The sequence below is a fragment of the Notamacropus eugenii genome, chromosome 4 (assembly GCF_028372415.1).
Source record: "Notamacropus eugenii isolate mMacEug1 chromosome 4, mMacEug1.pri_v2, whole genome shotgun sequence".
NCBI classification, from domain to species: domain Eukaryota; kingdom Metazoa; phylum Chordata; class Mammalia; order Diprotodontia; family Macropodidae; genus Notamacropus; species Notamacropus eugenii.
This window is the reverse complement of record NC_092875.1, coordinates 184986071-185007086: the sequence shown is the minus strand read 5'-3', so window position 1 is coordinate 185007086 and position 21016 is coordinate 184986071. Positions and strand designations below refer to the sequence as shown.

Sequence of the window (21016 nt, the reverse complement as noted above, 5' to 3'; positions counted from 1 at the left end):
CCAAGATAGAGGATAGAAAAAGAGACTGGGCTTATGATTTCACTGATACACACACACACACACACACACACACACACACACACACATACACACACACCCCTACACATATACATATATATACACAGACATACATACTCACATATATGTATATATACACATACACATATACACACATACACACATATGTATATATAAAGAAACTCCTACTGATACAGGCAAGCATCTTCTCTGAAAGACAATTGCTTAGAGCACTAAGGAGGTGTGACTTGTTCATGGTCACAAAGCTAGTTATTTATCAAAGGCCTTTGAAAGAGTTAGATTCAAAAGAAACAGAAATACTCTAGCACCTGCACATCCTCCAAATAGTATTAATTCTTGCTTAACTTCTACTTTCTCTTTAATCCTCTCCCAAAACTCTTTAACTTGAAAGCATCCCCAGATATGAACTATCTATAGCTATCTATAAAATTCTTATCTTTCTAGATAGGTGTCATTAACTTTCCCTCATTATCCCTTATTGCTTTTTAAATTATTTATTGAGGAATGTTATCCATCAAGAAAGCTTCCTTTACTTGACCTTTCTGGCCAAGGAATTTTGGATGGAATAGAAAGAATCTCCTCTCATTGTGATGGCAATCAAAATAGGACTTTGTGCTGTTTTTGTTTTAGTACAATCAAGTGCCTCTGATTGAATCTTGACTTTATCAACCCAGAGTCTTTAGGAGTAAAGTACAGAAACAGTATCTTTAACTAGAAACAGTATATGTATTTGTATTGTTAATTATTTTAATGTGATTACAGATCTTTCCCACACATTGATGGGCCTGCCCATTGGGGGAAGCTTGATTAGGGGAGTTGTTTTGTAGGAGGGTCCTAAGTACCTTTTGTTTTTTTCTACAGAGGCACTGGGTCAAAGGGTTGTGCTGCCCTCTGGCTCTAAAAAAAGATATAAATACTCTGAGTTGAGGTTTTACTTTGGAGCTTCGTTTTTTGGTAGGAAGGTATGAGGGCTAGATGAGGACTCTGGGAAGCTGCTAAGGAGCCCGCCTCCCTCTCCTTCCCTGACCCTGCTTTTATGTTGTGCTTCCCTCTCTGGTAACTATGGTCAGACAGTTGTGGTGCAACTGTCTTTTGAATTCAGGCAGAGGAATCCATGTCTGTTGATCTTTTGATTTCTCTGTATTTTCTTTGAAGTTCAGGGTGCTGACTCCCTGAACTCACTGAATGATATATGTACTTGGTTAAAGAAATGATACATGTGCTTGATTAAAGTGACCGTTAACCCCTTGAAAACTGCTTTTTTTTTATGAGTGCAGATCTAAGAACTTGTGATAACAGACCCCCTATATATGTTGGGATGTTTACTGATATACCCATTCAGTCCCTCAAGTTGTAAAATTTGACTTTTTTGCTCTCCTTGGTTAGGGGATAAATCACACAGAGCCCAAGCATGTGTTTCCTCCATGGCCTCATCTTTCAATCAGGATCTGGTTTTCTAGGTGACTATTTATTGAGGATTTCCCATTCTCTACCACCTACTTATAAGCATAGAATTTAGACTTGAAAGATACCTTGGGGATCATCTCATTTTATGCATGAGAAAATGAAGACCCAAAGAGTTTAAGCAATGGCTCCACAGTCACAGAGCTAGTAAGTCCCTCACTAGTTAAGCTAGTAAACACCTAGAAGGTACATGTAGGTGACTGTTGGACATGAAGTCAGGAATACTCATCTTCTTGATTTCAAATCCAGCCTCAGACACTTACTAGCTGGGTGACCTTGGGCAAGTCTCTTAACTCTGCTTGCCTGAGTTTTCTCATCTGTAAAATGAGATGGAGAAGGAAATGACAAATCTCTTCAGTATCTCTGCCAAGAAAACCCCAAATGGGGTCATGAAGAGTCAGACATGAATGAATCACAACAAGAATCAAGAAGTCAACTTTTACTATAAGATATATTTCTGGCATATTCTCTTCACAATGGACATGCCACTGACATTTTGTGATTATTATCTGTAGGCAGAACTCTTATGTAACTGTTAATCAGAGGTGTTTCTTAAAGGGGCCAAATTTTCCTTTCTGAATCTCTAAAAATTTATCTTGAATATGACAACAGATTATTTTAATATTATATAGAATATAACATATCATATAGAAGAGAATATAGTTGTTTTATCACAGAGAGGCATCACTGTAAGGCATTATTACATTGAAAGCATCACGCTGTGGTATACAGAAAGTCAGCTTTGGAGTCAAGATGACATAGCTTTAAGTTTTGTCTTTGACACACCCTGGCTTTAACTACTCAGCAACTACGAATATTAATTATGAAAAATTGCTAGTTTGAATTGGTAGAAAAAATTTCCTCATCAGGTGGCTTCCTACACTGAAGAAAACATAGGTTCCAATTGAAAAAAAATCACTATCTTAGTATGAGTAAATAATCTGAGAGGTTTTAATAGAGGACTTGGGGGGAAAAACATAAAGAAACTGAGTATCTGAGTTGGACTATGTTAAGGGTACCACCAAGAAAAGGGAAAGACTAAGAACAGGTAGGCTCTGGGTTTACTAGAAAACTCCCACAATTTGCCTAGGTATAGCCTACTTATGGGTACTTTGCCTATACTCCTGAAATAATGAATGTTCACTAAAATGTTGGAATAAGGATTGCTGCTTATTCATGGGATGAAAACAAAACTGGTTCTTGAGCTTCCCAAAGACAATGAAATCACTTTTTTTCCCTAAAAGTCTAGCAAAGAGACAGTTAGGTGGCTCAGAGGATACAGCACCAGTCCTGGAGTCAGGAGGACTTGAGTTCAAAAATGGCCTCAGACACTGCATGACCCTGGGCAAGTCTCTTAATTCTGCTTGCCTCAGTTTCCTCAACAGTAAAATGAGCTGGAGAAGGAAATGGCAAATCACTCCAGTATCTTTGCCAAGAAAACTCCAAAGGGATCATGGAGAGTTTGGAAATGACTGAAAAGAAACCATTTACAATAGCAATGTATCTTGAAGATACTATATAACACCATGTGCCACGGTGGATATTCCACAAGGAAATATAAAATAAGCCCTGGGTTTTTTTAATCTATTCTTTAAAACCATACATCATCATAATGAAATAAGGTGAAATAAACAGGGCAGACAGTAAACTGAGAAAAAAAATCTTCCAATATTTACATATGGAAACATCTGTCAAGATTGTGACAAAACATGCTGTTTCCTAGTTTTGTAATTAATCATATAACTAGATGGCAGAAAAACTGTTATTATTTGTGAGGGATTTTTGTTGATTATGGCAATACAATTATTTAACAAAGCCTCCTATCATAGGATAATCTTTTTTGAGGGGGGGGATTGGGAAAAAATAGTACTTCTGGGAAGCTTGCAATAATTTCTCCCCCTTGTTATCCTTTGTATAACTTGTCACTTTAATCTTGTTTATTATATAACTTTTATGAGATTAGTTGGATCTGGGTGCTATGTAAATGATTATTTGTAACTGATATTAAAGGTATAGATAGTTTGGTTTATAACCTTCCTTTTAGTATCACCCAGTTGTATTCACCCACAGTTTCAAAGATAACTTTTCCTAGTAAGACATCAGAGAGTAGTAAACATCGTGGAGGGCTAAAAATGTGACAAATTTTCATGCCTGATGAAAGATGTGGTAAATATTTTCAGTTGGTCAGTCAGTCAAAAAGCAGTTATTAAGCACACATTATGTATATAAGAAGTTCTGAGAATACAAAGAAAGGGGAAAGTCCCTATTTTCAAGTTGTGTTTGTCCTTCATTGCCAAAGAAGACCATGCCATCAGAGAAATAATGACATGACTTGCACTTGACTTTGTTTTGAGTGAGGGAGGGCTGTGCAGGTCACCAGCCTCACTTCTCCTCCAGAGCCATCTGGATCCAGTGACCAGATATTCCTCAGGATGACTGAAGATGATCCAGGATGCACTGGAAGGCCTTAGCCCCTTTAGGCCAAGGTCTATTCAGGCACTCACTTAGGGTGAGGTAACGCCCATTTGTTGAATAGGCCTGTTTCAGAAGTAGCCAAGGGAAGGTCCCTTTAATGAGGTAAAGAGAAAGAAAGACATCAGTGTGCATTCCAATGAGGGGAATGACGTATACAAGTACTACACCAACATACGCCCATTATATATACACACGTATACAAGTACTATCTACATATACATATATGTATATACATACTATAAATATGCGTATATACAGTGACAGAGAGAGAAACAAAGTATTCTTAGAGGTAAAGGCAGGTAGGAGGCCAGGAAAGACGTTCTGCAGAAGGTTAGGGTTTGAAATGACTGTGGAAGGGAGTCATTGAAACTAAAAAGCAGAATGAGGAAGGAAGGAGAGGATTCTAGGCATCAGGGAGATTCAGTAAAAAAAAGAAACTGAAATGGGAAATGTAGGAAGAGCTACAAGCAGGTCATAGTAGCTGGATCACAGAATGCATGTAGGAAAATGAAGTATAAGAAGACAGGAAAGGTAAGAATGGGCCAGATTATTAAGAGCCTTAAAAGCCGGAAGATTTTATGTTTGATCAATTCAATTCAATAGACATTTATTAAGCACCTACTACGTACCAGGCACTAATCATGGAAGCTGTTGTTGTCATTCTTCCTTCATTTTCAGGACTGATCAGAGGTTGATGTCTTGACGTGTACATGAACTGGATTTAATCATGGGGGTAATACTGGAGTGTACTGAGTAGGAGGGGCGATGTGGTCATACTTTATGAAAATTATTTTGACAGCTGAATGGCAGATCAATTGGAGTGGGGAGAGGCTTGAGGCAGACATATCCATTAGATGTCTATTGCAGTAGTCTAGGCGAGAGGTGATGAAAGCTTGGGAGTAGGGTAGTTGTTGTATGAGTAAAGAGAAGGGGCCATATATAAGAGACACCGTGAACGTAGAAATAGAAGTATGCGAGGTGAGTGCAAGTGAGGAGTTTAGGATGACCCTGAAGTTGTGGGAAATAAAGATTTGATAATCATCTGCAAAGAGATGATCATTGAACTCATGAGAGCTGATAAGATCATCAATTGAGAGACAGCAAGGATTTTAAACCTAGAATCCATGAACTCTTTTTTTTCTTGAAAATTTTGATAGCTGTATTTCAATATAATTGGTTTCCTTTGTTTGTGACAAGGTATTGCAGGTTAGGAGAGGGGCTAAGGCTAGATACATTGATCTGAAAATCATCTATATAAATTATTTTTCTTATTAAAATATTTTGTGCAATGTAATAATGAATAAACAAAGGAAACAATTTTTAAAAATCTTGATCTTTTATTTTTATATCATCTTTATTTCCCAATATATCCCTTCCTCTTCCCTGACAGAGAATGATTGCTTATAACAAAGAATGAAAAAGAAAGAAAAGAAAAGCATATTAGCAAAACTAATCAACACATCAACTAAATATGGCAGTATATTCAGTGTTCAACACCTATAGTCTTTCATTTTTGTAAAGAAGGGAGGGAGGTACATTTTCAGATCTCTTCACTGGGGCCACACTTGGTCATTATAATGACAAAGTGTTGAGTTAATTGTGAAGTATTCAACTTCAATGTTTTAATCATAGTATATATTGTTTTCCTGATTCTGCTTATTTTACCATATGTTGTTGCTCAGTTGTTTCAGTTGTGTCCTACTTTTCATGACTCCATTTGAAGTTTTCTTGACAAAGATGGAATGATTTGTCATTTCCTTTCCCAGCTCATTTTAGAGAGGAGAAAACTGAGGCAAAGAGGGTTAGGTGATTTGCCCAGGTTCACATACTAGTAAGTGTTTGAGGTCAGATTTGAACTAAGATCTTCCTGACTACAGGCTGGGTACTGTATTTACTGTATAACCTAGCTGCCTTTCCCCCATGTCAATTCACATAAGTCTTTCCCCTCTATTCTTCCTCTCTTCTTCAGTCATCATTTCTTAGAGTGAAGTAATATTCTATGGCCTTCATGTACCAAAATTTATTTAGTTATTCCCCAATCCACAAACATTAAATAAAGAAATTTAAAGAGATGAGAATCAGGATGGTATAGTAAACAGAGGGCTGACTTCAGATTCAGGAAGATCCCACGATGTGGTGTCAAGAGCCATGACTTGGTATTATAGGACTGGAATTCAAATCTGAGCATTAGTACTTCTTATCTTGGACAAGTCACTGAAACCCTTTGGGACTCAGTTTCCTTTTTTGTAAAATTAGGGAATTGGACTAAATGACCTCTAAGACTCTTTCTAGATCTATGGTCCTAAATTACAGACAGTTGCATAACTGCTCTGGTAGAGGTAAACTCCATACTAGAAGGTCCTTAAACTACTTAAATAACCTTAACACTGTCTGATATAAATACAACCTATTTACATTTTTAAAGATGATGACTTTTTAATTTAAATATCAAGCTTTTTCCTTTATAATAGCAATAGGAAAAAAATGCAGCCTCTGCACAAAAGTTGTGCATTTCTTGTGATTTGTATTTGTCCTCAAAATTAAGTACAGTATCTCCAAAATGATTCTCTAATTTGCTAACAAAAAATTCAAAGCACCTTACTGTATTTTATTAAATGTTTTCTCCATTTCCAAGTGCACAATGGAAACAAGACATTCATTTGAAAGCAATCAGCTCTATTCATTCTTTCCTTGGCTATGTGCTCTCAACTCATCCTCCTCACTTGTGAGAGCTATGTTTGATCACAGGCAGGAGTATGCTGGAGTTAGCTCATATTGGCTCCTGAAAGCTAATAGTTAAAATTTCAGTGTGAGCATTTACACCTTAGAAATTGGCAAAAGTTGAAAATTGAATTGATTTATTGTTTTGTTGATAGTCTCTAGACTTAAGAAAGTGAAGAAGAAAATGTTAACAATACAGATTAAACATAGAAGTGTGTCCTCCCTGCACATATAGATAGACAGACAGATAATTTGGATAACAAGTTGTTAAGCACTTACTAGCAAACTCCTGACTGAGAGGGAAATTATGAGATAGTTGTAGAAGCCTAAGCTTGTCTCCTGAAGAAGAAGAGGAAGAAGAAGAAGAAGAAGAAGAAGAAGAAGAAGAAGAAGAAGAAGAACGAGGAGGAGGAGGAGGAGGAGAAGGAGGAAGAGGAGGAGGAGGAGGAGGAGGAGGAAGAAGAAGAAGAAGAGAAGAAGAAAAGGAGGAGGAGGAGAGTTTGATTTTATCTTCTTTCCCTGTTCTTAATACTGTAGAAACTACAGGAAATACCATTTTATGGAGTGTAGAAAGTGTAAGGACTTAGCGTTAGGAAAGGTTTAGGAATCAAGATACCCAAGTTCTAGTATGGACTTTGCCACTTAATAGGATTATGACTCTGGGCAAATCATTTCATCTTCTTGGGCTTTGAATTATAAAAATGGGTTAGCCTGAGAAGAAAAAAAGTGTGTTCTATTCCATTGCTTTGCATTTATTTCTATTCTGATCCTTATGCTGGTTCAAGAAATTATCTTTTTTGTTGTTGTTCACTTGTTTTTGGTTGCGTCCAACTCTTTGTGACCCCATTTGGGGTTTTCTTGGCAAAGACACTAGAATGGTTTGTCATTTCCTCCTCCAGCTCATTTTACAGATGAGGAACTGAGGCATATTGGGTTAAGTGACTTACCTAGAGTCAGACAACTAATAAGTGCCTCAGGCCAGATATGAACTCAGAACGATGAGTCTTCCTGACTCCAGACCTGGTACTCTATCCACTACACCAACTGGCTGCTGCTACCCATGTACATGGTATACTGATACTTATCCTTGTCTCTATATCTAATATTACTTACCCATTTGCTCATTTTCCCTGACAAAATTGAGGGGTGAGAAAGAGCACTGCACTGAGAAGGGAGAGGTGGAATGGGGTAAAACCTCATGTGAAGATTTACAAAAGACCTATTACAGTGGAGGGAAAGATGGAGTGGTGGTGGTAGGCAAAACTTGAACCTTAATCTCATCAGAATTGGTTCAAAGATGGAATAACACATAGAAGCAGAGACCTCTTACAGTTCTCCCCCCAAACCCCTCAAAAACCCTGAAAAAAATGACTCTAAACAAATTCTAGAGCAGCAGAGGCCACAAAATGACAGACTGAAGCAAATTTTCAGTTCAAGACAATACGGAAGGTCAATGGGAAGGGTCTATTGCACCAGGCTGGGAGCAGAGTGAAGTTTGGCATCGACCTGCATGGACCATGCTTGCATGGACAGAGTGGGTACAGGTCTTAAGGGACTGAAGTGCTGGCAGCTGCTGTGGATTCCAGACTTCTCATCCCACAAACACTCAAGATAGCTTCCAAGGACAGTGGGAAGGATCTGTCACCAGGTTGAAAGGGGAGCATGGTCTGGCTCCAGCCTCAGTCCTAGCACCAGCCTCAGCCAGGTCCCAGTCTCAGGGCAGCTGAAGCCACTGCTGAAGCTTCTGGAGGCAACCACCTAACAAAGTTCAAAAGTCAAGTAATTGGCTGGGAAAATGAGCAAATAAGGGGAAAAGAAACAGACTATAGATTCTTACTTTCTCCAAGAAGAGGTATTTTCTTATGTCATTGATGACATAAGAAAAATCAAAACATACAGTCAGAAGACAACAACAAAGCCAAAGCTCCTGTATCCAAAGTCTCTAAGAAAACTATGAATTAGTCACAGGCCATGGAAGAGCTCAAAAAGGATTCTGAAAATCAAGTAAGAGAAGTGGAGGAAAATTGGGAAGAGAAATGAGAGTGATGCAAAAAAAATCATGAACAGCTACACTAGTAGGGGACCTTAACTTCTCCCTCTCAGAAGTAGACAAATCCAACAACAACAAAAATATAAACAAGAAAGAAGTTAAGGAGATGAATAGACTTTAGAAACATTAGATATTACAGAATTCTGGAAAAACTGAATGGGAATAGAAAGGAATATGCCTTTTTCTTTGCAATACATGGTACATACTAAAAAGTCAACCCTGTATTAAGGAATAAAAAAATTCACAACCAAATGCAGAAAAACACAAATATGAAATGCATCTTTTTCAAATCATAAGACAATAAAAATTACATTCAATAAAGGGCCAGGAAAAGATGGGTTAAAATTAATTTAACACTAAATAATCTAATTCTAAAGAATGAGTAGGTCAAAGAACAAATAATAGAAATAATTAATAATTTTATTAAAGAGAATGACAACAGTGAGACAATTATCAAAAATTATGGGATACTGTCAAAATAGTAATACTTAGGAGAAAATTTATAGCTCTGAACCCTTATATCAATAAAATAGAAAAAGAACAGATCAAGAATTAGGCATGCAGCTAAAAAACCTAGAAAAAGATCAAATTTAAAATCTCCAGTTAAATACCTACTTAGAAATCCTGAAAATCAAAGGAGAGGCTAATAAAATCAAAAGCAAGAAAACCATTGAATGAATAAATAAAACTAGAAGCTGGTTCCATGGGGGAAAAACCCCCAATAAAATAGAAGCTATTGGTCAATTTGATTAATATAATTCATTCAATAATAATTCATATAAATTGCATAGGGAAACCAAGCCAATACAGTAAAAATGACAATTCTACCTAAATTAATTTACTTATTCAGTGACATACCAATCAAACTACCAAAAAAATTATTTTATAGAGCTAGAAAAAATCATAACAAAATTTATTTGGAACAATAATAGGTGAAGAATATCAAGGGAATTAGTGAAGAAAAAATGTGAATGAAAGTGGCCTAGTCATACCAGATCTCAAACTGTATTATAAAGCAGTAAACATTGAAACAATTTGATATTGGCTAAGAAATAGAGTGGTGGATCAGTGGAAAAGATTGGATACACAATAGACAGCGGCAAATGACTGTAGTAATCTAGTGTTTGATAAACTCAAAGACCTACGCTTAATTAAGGTCAAAATAATTATATAATTTAGACATAAAGGTGATGTCATAAACAAATTAGGGGAGAAAGGAATAGTTTACCTGTCATAGCTATGGATAAAGGAAGAAATTATGACCAAATAAGAGACAGAGAGCATTACAAGATGTAAAATGGATAATTTTGATTATATTAAAGATTCTGCACAAACAATGCCAATGCAACCAAGACTAGAAAGAAAGCAGATAGTTGGGGAAAAAATTTTTTTACAGCAAGTTTCTCTGATAAAGACCTCATTTCTTAAATAGAGAACTGAGTCAAATTTGTAAGAATACAAGTCATTTCCCACTTAATAAATGGTCAAAGGATATGACCTTTTCTTAAATAGAGATTTCTTAAATGGAGAACTGAGTCAAATTTGTAAGTATACAAGTCATTTCCCAATTAATAAATGGTCAAAGGATATGAACAGACAGTTTTCAGATGAAGAAATTGATTAATTGTCATACAAAAAAAATGCTCTAAATCACTGTTGATTAGGGAAATTCAAATTAAAACTCTGTGGTACCACCTCATACCTATCAGATTGACTAATATGACAGAAAAGGAAAATGACAAACCTTGGAGAGGATACAGGAAAATTGGGACACTAATGCACTGTTGGTGGAATTGTGAACTGATTTAAACATTCTTGAAAGCAATATGGGACTATGCTCAAAGGGCTATAAAATTTCACATACTCTTTGATCCAGCAATACCACTAGTAGTTATATATCTCAAAGAGATATGAAAAAAGTGAAAAAGTCCTGTTTATACAAAAATATGTATAGCAGCTCTATTCGTAGTGGCAAAGAGTTGGAAACTGAGGGGAAAACCATCACTTTGAGAATGGCTGAACAAATTATAGTATATGATTGTAATGGAATACTATTGTACTATAAGAAATGATGAGCTGGCAGATTTCAGAAAAACCTGGAAAGACTTATATGAAATGACACTAAGTGAAGTGAGCAGAACCAGGAGAACATTGTACACAGTAACAGCAACATTGTGTGATGATCAGCTGTGAATGACTTAGCGATTCTCAGCAATACAATCATCTAAGACAATTCCCAAGGGCTCATGATGAAAAATGCAATTCACCTCCAGAGAAAGATCTGAGGGAGTATGAATACAGATCAAAGCATACTATTTTTCACTTTATTTTTTGTCTTGTGTTTTGTCTTTTTTTTTTTTTACAACATGATTAATATGGAAATATGTTTTACATGATTGTACATGTATAACATAGCAAATTACTTACTGCCTCAGGGAAGAAATAAGGAAGGGAAGGAGCAAGACAATTTGGAACTCAAAACTTTAAAAAGAGAATGATAATTCTTTTAAAAAGTAAATGGGAAAAATATTATTCCCAAAAAAAAGGCAGAGGTTCTTAACCTGGGATCCATCAATAGATTTCAGGGGGATGCGGGGAGTGTATGGAGAGGTCTAGGAACACAGAGGGGAAAAATATACTTCTTTATTTTCACTAACCTTTTATTGAAATTATCATTTCCTTCTATTGTGCTTGTATGCAACACAACATTTATTCTGAGAAGTGCCTAGATTTCACCATACTGTCAAAAAACATTAAGAACTCCTGTTTTAAGTTAAGAACAGGACTTTGGGGGCAGAATCAGGATGGTGTTGTAAAAACACAAGGGCTCAAGATACTTGGGTCCTCCTCCTAATTCTGCCAGTGTAAGAATAGAATTCTCTGGGCCTCAGCTTCCTCATCTCTCAGTGATTAGATGATTTCTAAACCTTGTTCTGATTTTGAAATTCTGTGCTTTCATTCAATTAGGTTCTGTGCTATATAACATTTAGGGAGCCTAGTGTTATTTACTATATATACTTAAGAGTAAGTAAAATTATATTTCTTTAAAATATTCTATAGGGTAGTTTTTCCACTAAATTAGTTTACTCCTATTAAATCTATAAACTGAGTGAATTATTAAAGCTGGCAAAAAGAAAAGTTAAGGGAAAAGCAGTTATATAACTGGATAAGAGCAAGGATGGTAATAAATAATTATAGTTTAAATTTGTATGGCGTTTTACAGTTGGTAAAGCACTTTACAAACACTATCTCATCTTCAAGAACATTAAGGGCCATTATACATCATTACACACAGTTAGTTGTCCTTTCTCTCTTCTAAGGATAGAAGAAGGAAAAAAAATTGCCTAGTAGGATGGGGGATTTAAGTTAGACTTTTAAAGAGGGCTCCAAGATGATATAAGAGCCCAGGGAGCTGGGATGAATCAATGAGATTATGATTTGTTCTTGGGAGAGCTTTTAGTAACAACATAAACACCCCTCAGGCTTAGGTGGTTTTCAGTGCTGTTCTGCCTCTAGGTAAGGGGATAAACTCAGTTTCCCTTGAGATCTCTTTTAGTCCCAATAGTCTATAATAATTTAAGAAATTACCTTAAAATGTTGGAAATTTCCAATCTACATTTAGCTGTAATTTCATTCTATCACTGAAGGAGTTGCTACTTTGTCATTTACTTGTATTTCTTTTAGGCAAAGTAATTGTCAAATATTCCTCTCTCTGTCTCTGTCTCTTCTTTCCTCTCCTCTCCTCTCCTCTCTTCTCCTTTCTCTCCCCTCTTTCATAATTATTCATACTTAAAATGTAGGAATTGCCCCCCAACCCAATATCTAATCTATAATGATATTTCCAGATGCTATAAATTTTTAACATTTGTTGCAGGAAGCTTGTGCCAACGTATCTCCCCCAAAGCAAAACCAATTGAATTTCAACCCAGCAGTGCCTAATCATTTCTTTTACCACTAGATACTGAAAAATAAAAGCAGGTGAAGCTTATTATTCTCTCTAGTAAAAATGAATACATTACATATAAGATGAGTATATGGTCTCCATCAGTACTTACAATGTCCTTAAGAAATTCCTATATTTAAGAAAACGTAAGAGAGCCATGAAGCAATTTCCATGTTAGCTATATCGGAATCACAGATTTCAGAAGTTGGAAGAGACTAGTAGCTCAACACCTATCTCAACTATTATCATCTCAACAGCACTTCTAACAAGTGGAATTTACTCTGACTAAAATTTTTGAGTGGAAACCCACTAATTGCCCAGACAACATATTCTACCTTTCAGTAACGCCCCAAGGTCTCCCAGTGCATCCTGGGCTATCTCCAGTCATCCTGAGGAATATCAGATCACTGGATTCAGATGGCTCTGGAGGAGAAGTGAGGCTGGTGACTTGCACAGCCCTCCTTCACTTAAAGCAAAGTCAAATGCAAGTTATGTCATCATTTCTGATGGCATGGTCTTCTTTGGCAACGAAGGACAAACATGATGATGATGATGACCTTTGATTTTTAGATAGTTTTTCTTTACAATGAACCTGTAGCAGCCTCTCTAGAACCTTTACTTACTGTTCCTAGTCAAGCCCTCTGTGGTCAAGGAGATCCCCCATTCCCATGACAACTGTTAAGATTCAGATTGCTCTTTTTCATAGTAAACACCCCCACTTTCTTTAATTGGTCCTCAGGAGGTCCTCTTTAAAATATTAATTTTGAATTATATTTGCATCCCAAATACTTAATACATATTCTAATTTGGTTGGAATTCCCTATTATTGCCCCCAGATTTTCCCCATTTCCTTTATTCTGTGTTAATTCTTCCTATCCTCTAAGGTCTTCCAGGCTAGCATTTACGGGTTCCATCAGTATATTCTAAGTCCCAAAATATACTATGGCCTAATTAGTTTGTATAATTCTTATCCATATGAATAATAACCATTTTTCTATTCTACTATCTTATTAATATTTAAGCACTGTAAATTCTTATATAAAGTAACCTGACCAAATGAAACTGACTGGCAAAAGATGCATGATGTCATCAGTATGGGAACTGCTTCCACTGACAAAGATCACAACCTCTCCATGCCTCAAGAGGCACCATCCATGAGTTGTTGTGGCTAGAAAAATTCATCACTTTGGCCAACTTTCTGATAATAAGCCTCTCCAAACTTTGCTTATCTAGTCCACATTGATGCTTCGTTATCAACCCTGAATTTATAAATTTTCACAGCATTTGAGAAGTCAAGGTGAGATAGTTCCACTGTGCTCTCTCCTGGTCAGATTGCATTTGGACTCCTGTTGAATTCTATACAACATGCTTTAGAGCATTTATAGGCTAGAGCTTACTAAGAAAAAGGTCCATATGGCATCTGAAATCATGTTATAGGAAGACTGGTTGAAAGAAACTGACTACTCTGTGTAAAAAAGGAGACAGTTTTCTGGAAAAAAATTGTTATCTTTATATCTTTGAGACATCAGCATGTGAAAAAGGGATTCAATTTGTTTTGATTGGCCCTGGATAACTAATGGATGTAAGTGGTTAAAGGGAATATCATGACTCATAGAACCTTAGATTTAGAGCTTTTGGAGGCCTTTTTATAGAAGAGAAAACTGAGGCACAGAGAGGTTGAGTGACTTGCCCAAGGTCATGAAATTAATCAATTTATTAAGTACCTACAATGTGTCAGACACTGAGTAGTAAGTATCTGAGGTGGGATGTGAAACCGTGTGTTCACAATTCTGAAACTAGCTCAATATCTATTACTCCATGTTGCCTTTTGACTTAACAAAAGGAAAAACTTTCTAAAAATTAAGCTCTCCAAAAATAGTATGGATTGTTTCAGAAAAAAGTGAGCTCCCTGTCATTGGCAGATGACTGTTTAATCATCAGAATGTTATAGAAGGAATTCATGTTTCAAGAGTGAGGTGGATCATGTGACCTCTGAGGTTCCATGAAAACACTCCACACATGCCATGACTCCATTTATTAGTTGGAAATAAGACTGACTCCTCTTACCTTTATCATAGATTTCCTTCAAGACTCCTCGCTTTATGAGCTCCTCTCTGCTTTGTCGCATTGATATTTTTCTTTCCAGGGCTATAAGGAAATGACAGAGAAACAGGTTTGAATTGGCACAAGCACATTGTGAAAAGTGATCCCATTTTAACAATCTAAGTTCAGCACGTCAATTCATTACTCATTGCTCCTGCTCATGATATCTCTTCACAGATGGTGTTTTCCTTTGAAACCTCTAGTACATATGCATTATTTCTCACTTAGTCCATGCTTCCTTCTCCCCTGCCACCCCCTCCCCCATAGTTTGAAAATTGATGTGGAAGTGTCAACTCCTTTGTTTCTACTTTAGTGGGTCAGGAGTGAAGTCCAAGGGTAGCAGGAACGGGTAGAGGAACACAGGCCCATGGACTGTCCCACCTGTAGCTCTCCTACTATTTGACTCATCTTCAGAGCAACTGGGTGTGGAATGAACTGCATGCCATCATAAAAAGCTTTCACCATCACTCACCAGAGCCAGAAATTCAAGGGAGCTTGTGAGTAGGGGTCAGGTAGGGAGAGATGTTCCCCTTGGAACAGTAGGAATAACAGAGATGAATTCAAGTGGGAAAAAAAGCCTAGGAGTGTGAAGCTTGGAACAAGAAAGAAGGGCAAAGCATGGCCAAAAAGCAGGGGGACAGCCTGAAAGGAAGCCCTGAGGCCATGTTTTAAACTGTGGAATAAAGAAAACTGTGCTAGCCACTGCCAGAAGGGGCTTAGAGTGCTGAATGTGATAGGCATTTTGGTTAACTTTTTTTCTTAGTCTTAGTTACTTAACAACTTTTTTTTTTTTTGAGGCAATCAGGGTTAAGTGATCTGCATAGGGTCACACAGTTAGTTATTCTCTGAGGTCAAATTTGAACTCAGGTCCTCCTGACTTTGGTGCTATACCCACTGCATTACCTAGTTGCCCCACAAGTTTTTAAAAAGCAGTTAGCCTTTAACAAAAGTGACTTAAAATGACAAAGGAAAATGACCTATTTAGAAACAAGATGGAAAAAAGAAAGAGTAAATATAAAAAGACCTACTTAAAAGCTATTTTCTTGGGAGGCAGAGTCAAGATGGCAGAGTAACAGCATGGACTTGATAGAACTCTCCCCACAAACCCAGCTAAATACCTGTAAAAATGACTCTAAACAAATTTTGGAGCTGCAGAACCCACAGAATAATGGAGTGAAGCAAATCTTCAGCCCAAGACACCCTGGAAGGTTGCTGGGAGCAGAGTCCAGTCCAAGGTGGGCCATGCCAGCACAGACAGGACCTGAGCAGGCCTTGGGGGGGACTGAATCTCAGGCACTTGTGGTAGTTTCCAGACTTCAAAACTCCAAAATGCTGAAGACAAATTGGAAGGTCAGTGGAAAAAACCTGTGGGACCTGTGTAAGAGAGTAGAGTGGTGAGGCCCCAGCCCCAGGGTGTCAGAGAGGATGGAGGAGCACTCTGAGGAGGAGCCCATGGTAGCAGCAGCAGGGGAAGTGGCAGCAGCAGCAACCATTTCTGGAGCTCTAGGCCCACAGATGGTGGAGGGATTGAGCAGCTAGCAGTTCCCCCCAACCCCCACTGGAAGCAGAGAACTACCTGTCAAGTAAATAGCTGGAAAAATGAACAAAAACTGGAAAAAGAATCAGACTACAGAATCTCACTTTGGTGATAAGGAAGACCAAAGCAGAAGATGACAACAAAGCCAAAGCTCCTGCATCCAAAGCCTCCAAGTAAAATATGAATTGGTCTCAGGCCATGGAAGAGCTCAAAAAGGATTTTGAAAATCAAGTAAGAGAAGTAGAGAAAAATTGGGAAGAGAAATTAGAGTGATGCAGAAAATCATGAAAAATGAGTCAACTGCTTGCTAAAGGAGACCCAAAAAATGCTGAAGAAAATAAGACTTTAAAAAATAGACTAACCAAATGGCAAAAGAGATCCAAAAAGCCTATGAGGAGAAGAGTGCTTAAAAAGCAGAATTGGAGAGAAGGAAAAGGAGATCCAAAAGCTCTCTTAAGAAAATAATTCCTTAGATTAGAATGGAGCAGATGGAAGCTAATGACTTTATGAAAAATCAAGAAATTATAAAACAAAACCAAAGGAATGAAAAAATAGCAGACAACATGAAATATCTCATTGGAAAATCAATGACCTAGAAAATAGATCCAGGAGAGACAATTTAAAAATTATTGGACTATCTGAAAGCCATGATCAAAAAAAGAGTCTACACATCATCTTTCAAGAAAATTATCAAGGAAAACTGCCCTGATATTCTAGAACTAGAGGGTAAAATAGAAATAGAAAGAATTCACTGATTACCTCCTGAAAGAGATCCCAAAAGGAAAACTCCTAGGAATATTGTAGCCAAATTCCAGAGCTCCCAGGTCAAGGAGAAAAGATTGCAAGCAACCATGAAGGAAAAATTTGAGTACTGTGGAAACACAATTAGGATAACACAATATCTAGCAGCTTCTACATTAAGGGATCAAAGGGCTTGGAATATGATATTTCAGAAGTCAAAGGAGCTAGGATGAAAACCAAGAATCACCTACCCAACAAAACTGAGTGTAATACTTCAGGAGAAAAAAAATGGAACTTCAGTGAAATAGAGGACTTCCAAACGTTCTTGTTGAAAAGACCAGAGCTGAATAGAAAATTTGATTTTCAGGCACAAGAATCAAGAGAAGCATGAAAAGGTAAACAGGAAAGGGAAATCATAAGGGACTTACTAAAGTTGAATTGTTTACATTCTTACATGGAAAGATCATATTTGTAACTCTTGAGACTTTTCTTAGGGCAGTTGGAGGGATTAAATACATATAGGCAGAGGGCACAGGATGAATTGAATAGGTAGAGATGATATCTAAAAACATAAAATTAAGGGGTGAGAGAGGAATATACAGGGAGGAAAATGGGAAAAATAGAATGAGCAAATTATCTCACATAAAAGAGGCAAGAGAAAGGTTTTTCAGTGGAGGGGAAGGGGGAGAGGTGAGAAGGAAAGAGTGAACCTTACTCTTATCACATTTGGCTTGGGAAAAACATGCATACTCAATTTGGTATGAAAATCTATCTTACCCTACAGGAAAGTAGGATGAAGGGGATAATCTGGGAGGGGTGGGGGGGAAAACAGAAGGGAGGGCAAATGGGAGGAGGGGACAATGAGAAGTAAACACTTTTGAGGAGGGATAGGGACAAAAGAGAGAATAGAATAAATGAGGGGGCAGCATAGGATGGAAGGAAATGTAGTTAGTCTTTCACAACATGACTTTTATGGAGTCTTTTGCATAACTACATATGTATAATTTATATTGAATTGCTTGTCTTCTCAGTGGGGATGGGAGGAAAGGGGGGAAGGGAGAGAAGTTGGAACTTAAAGTTTTAAAAATGAATGTTAAAAATTATTTTTACATACAACTGGGAAATAAAAAATACAGGCAATAGGTGTAGAAATCTATCTGGCCCTACCAGAAAATAGAGAGGATGGGGATAAGAGAAGAAAGGGGAGTGACTGAAGGGAGGGCAGATAGGGGGAAGTGTTAATCAGAATGCATGCTGTCTTGGAGTGGGTGGAGGAGAGAGATGGGGATAAAATTTGGAACTCAAAATCTTGTGGAAGCGTCTGTTGAAAACCAAAAATAAATTAATTTAAAAAAAAGCTATTTTCTTACAATTAGTTCAAATAGATGGTAATAAGGATGGTAAAAGGTAGTAATATCCTAACTCTGAATCTATATCACAGCATTATCCTAGCAATTAGAAGACCTACTTTGAATATATTTTATATGTAACTAACTAGTTATTTACATATTGTCCCCCCTATTAGAATATCACCCAATTAGAATATCTAGAGGTCTGGTACTATTTTTTTGCCTTTTTACCCCAACATGTAGTATAACGCCTGGCACAAAGTAAGCATTTAGAAAATGTTTGTTGACTAGATAGGTTCCAAGCGTTATTAGCTAGTGTGACCTCAGACAAGTCACTTAACTTCATAGATTTGTTTCCTCATGTATAAATAATGATCTCTAAGCTTTTTCTTGTTGTTGAGTGTTTACTTTTAAATCATAAAATTTAAGCCTGGTATCATATTTTTATGGGAAAACTTGCATTCATTTAAGCTAAAATATTTTTTTCTCTGTACCCTCTGCTCCTTGGAGATACACCTAAAATTTCTTTAAACTGAATGAATGCCACTGAGTAGTGTGGGGGTGCTAATGGCAGTGGCAAAGAGCCTCGTCTGCCAAGGAGGGCAGGCATCCCAGTGACCAAGAGAGTCTGGCTTTTGCCCCCATAGCAGTTGTGCTTACATATGTGTATTGAGGGAATTGGTCCACATGACATGCAGTACAATGATGAGACACTAACGTAGAGGACCAGGGGCCTGCTGAAGTCACGTGGTAGTAATAGAGATTGACAGATGAAGGCTGAAATGTAGGAAAACTAGTTTCTACAGCAAGAAACCAGATAGAACACATGTTGGGGCCTCTCTGTAGTCACTGTTCTCCTGTCCCCATCCTTATTCCCACCTATTTGAACTTTCTATCAGAAAATAGTTTCTAAGTAGGCCTTCTTACCTTCACTCTTTCCCCTTCAATCCACCTTTCATCATGGTACCAGACTAATCTTGGTCACGTATATATCTGGGCATGTTACTCCTTGGCCCTCAAACCTTTAAGACGGGTCACTATTTTTTACTGTTGTCTCTCCTTGCCAAAACTGTCTACCCCATCTTCTCCTGTTTCCTGGAGAAGTTTGCCCTGTCAATCACTCTTTCTCTCTTGGCCATTTTCAATCTCTTCCTATCTACTGACTCCTTAACCTACAGACATGTTCAGACTTCTTAAAAGATTTCTTTCAAAATGTTCAGGTAAACTTACCATTCACTCAGGCTGTCAGCTTATATCTCTCCTTTCACTGCCAAACTCCTAGAAGGAATTGTTTATCCTTACTGTCTCTAGTATTTCAAAACTTATTCACTACCCAAGTTGTCACAATCTGACTGCCAATCCCACTACTGAAATAAAATTGCCCTTCCCAAGATCACCAATATGCAGTTATTATTCCCAGTGACTTTCTCCTCTCTCTCCCTCCTCCTTCTTTCTACTCATTCGTAGCTAATTTTCACTTTATTATTTAATTTGACCTATTGTTCTAGTCTCTTGAGTTCTTTTTGATCTTGCTTCAATTATCTAACATACAATATGTTCCTTTCCCAGTTTAATGTCTTTAACATCGCTTTCCATCTAAGGTAGTTCACACTTCTCATTTCAAATAATTCACACACAATTCTTATCTTGTGATACTATTTTCAGAGCCACTTATAAAATTACAAAATAGCTAATTATTGTAGCTTCCAAGTCAACATCACCACTGCCCTGAGGATGGACATAAACCAGCGGCAAAAAAAGAGAATCTAAGTCACCTACTTCGGAATATTTTAAAGGAATATTAGTTTGTTTTTTTAAACACAAAATAAAGGGGGAGGAAGACTTGGGATGGGGAAGAAATAAACTATGATGGTTACCATCCTGCCCAGGCAAAACAATGGTAATCTTCCTGTCCATCCTGAAGAATATTTGCTGTCCTAGGACTTTGGGAATGAGGTCTAGTTTCTGGCATTTTTTTTTTTTTTGGTATATAGAACTTAATAGATGCTTATTTAATTAAATTGAGGAGGAGAAAAAACTGAAGAGAAAAATATCAAGTCAACAAATTTGTAAAATGTCTACTACATATCAGGGACTGGGTATGGAGATAGAAACAAGGTAAAAAATAATAATCCCTGCTCTCAAGGAGCTCACAGTCTAACAAGGTAGAAGAAAAGAAGAGTCTAGGGGAAGGGGGGGGGGAGGTAAAAAGGGAAAAGCAATGTATTTGGCACCTATTGAAAAGGAGAGAAGCTGAAACCAACTGTCTAAATAGGAAAAGAAGTTCTTCTACCCACTCTGGGAGTGAGGGGGAAATGATAGTGATTTGATGTTGAGAGAGAGGGTGGAGTTGGTTCTGGCAATCTGGCATGTGGGAAGAGAAATGTGTGTAACAGATAAGGAGGCTAAAAAGAACTTTCCATATATATATATATATTTTAAGGCTGAAAATCATTCTAAAATGCAAGCATTACTTTAATATTATACTTTGAAAAATAATACCCAGAATCATATGGAACATGATGACCATTGTATGAACAGATGTCCACTAAAGGACAATGAAATGTGTCAAAAAGAAAATGAAATTAAATTGG

At 37.2% G+C, this 21016-nt stretch overlaps 1 protein-coding gene across 13 annotated transcripts in view; it reads right to left on the bottom strand.

The window, feature by feature from the left end:
- Window positions 1–21016, bottom strand: part of PHACTR1 (phosphatase and actin regulator 1) — a 668125-nt gene that overhangs the window by 152045 nt on the left and 495064 nt on the right. For all 13 annotated transcript variants that reach the window (XM_072603838.1, XM_072603846.1, XM_072603839.1 and 10 more), the window contains one exon: window positions 14760–14840. In XM_072603838.1, coding sequence (XP_072459939.1) covers window positions 14760–14840 — 81 coding nt within the window. The remainder of the gene's footprint in view (window positions 1–14759; window positions 14841–21016) is intronic.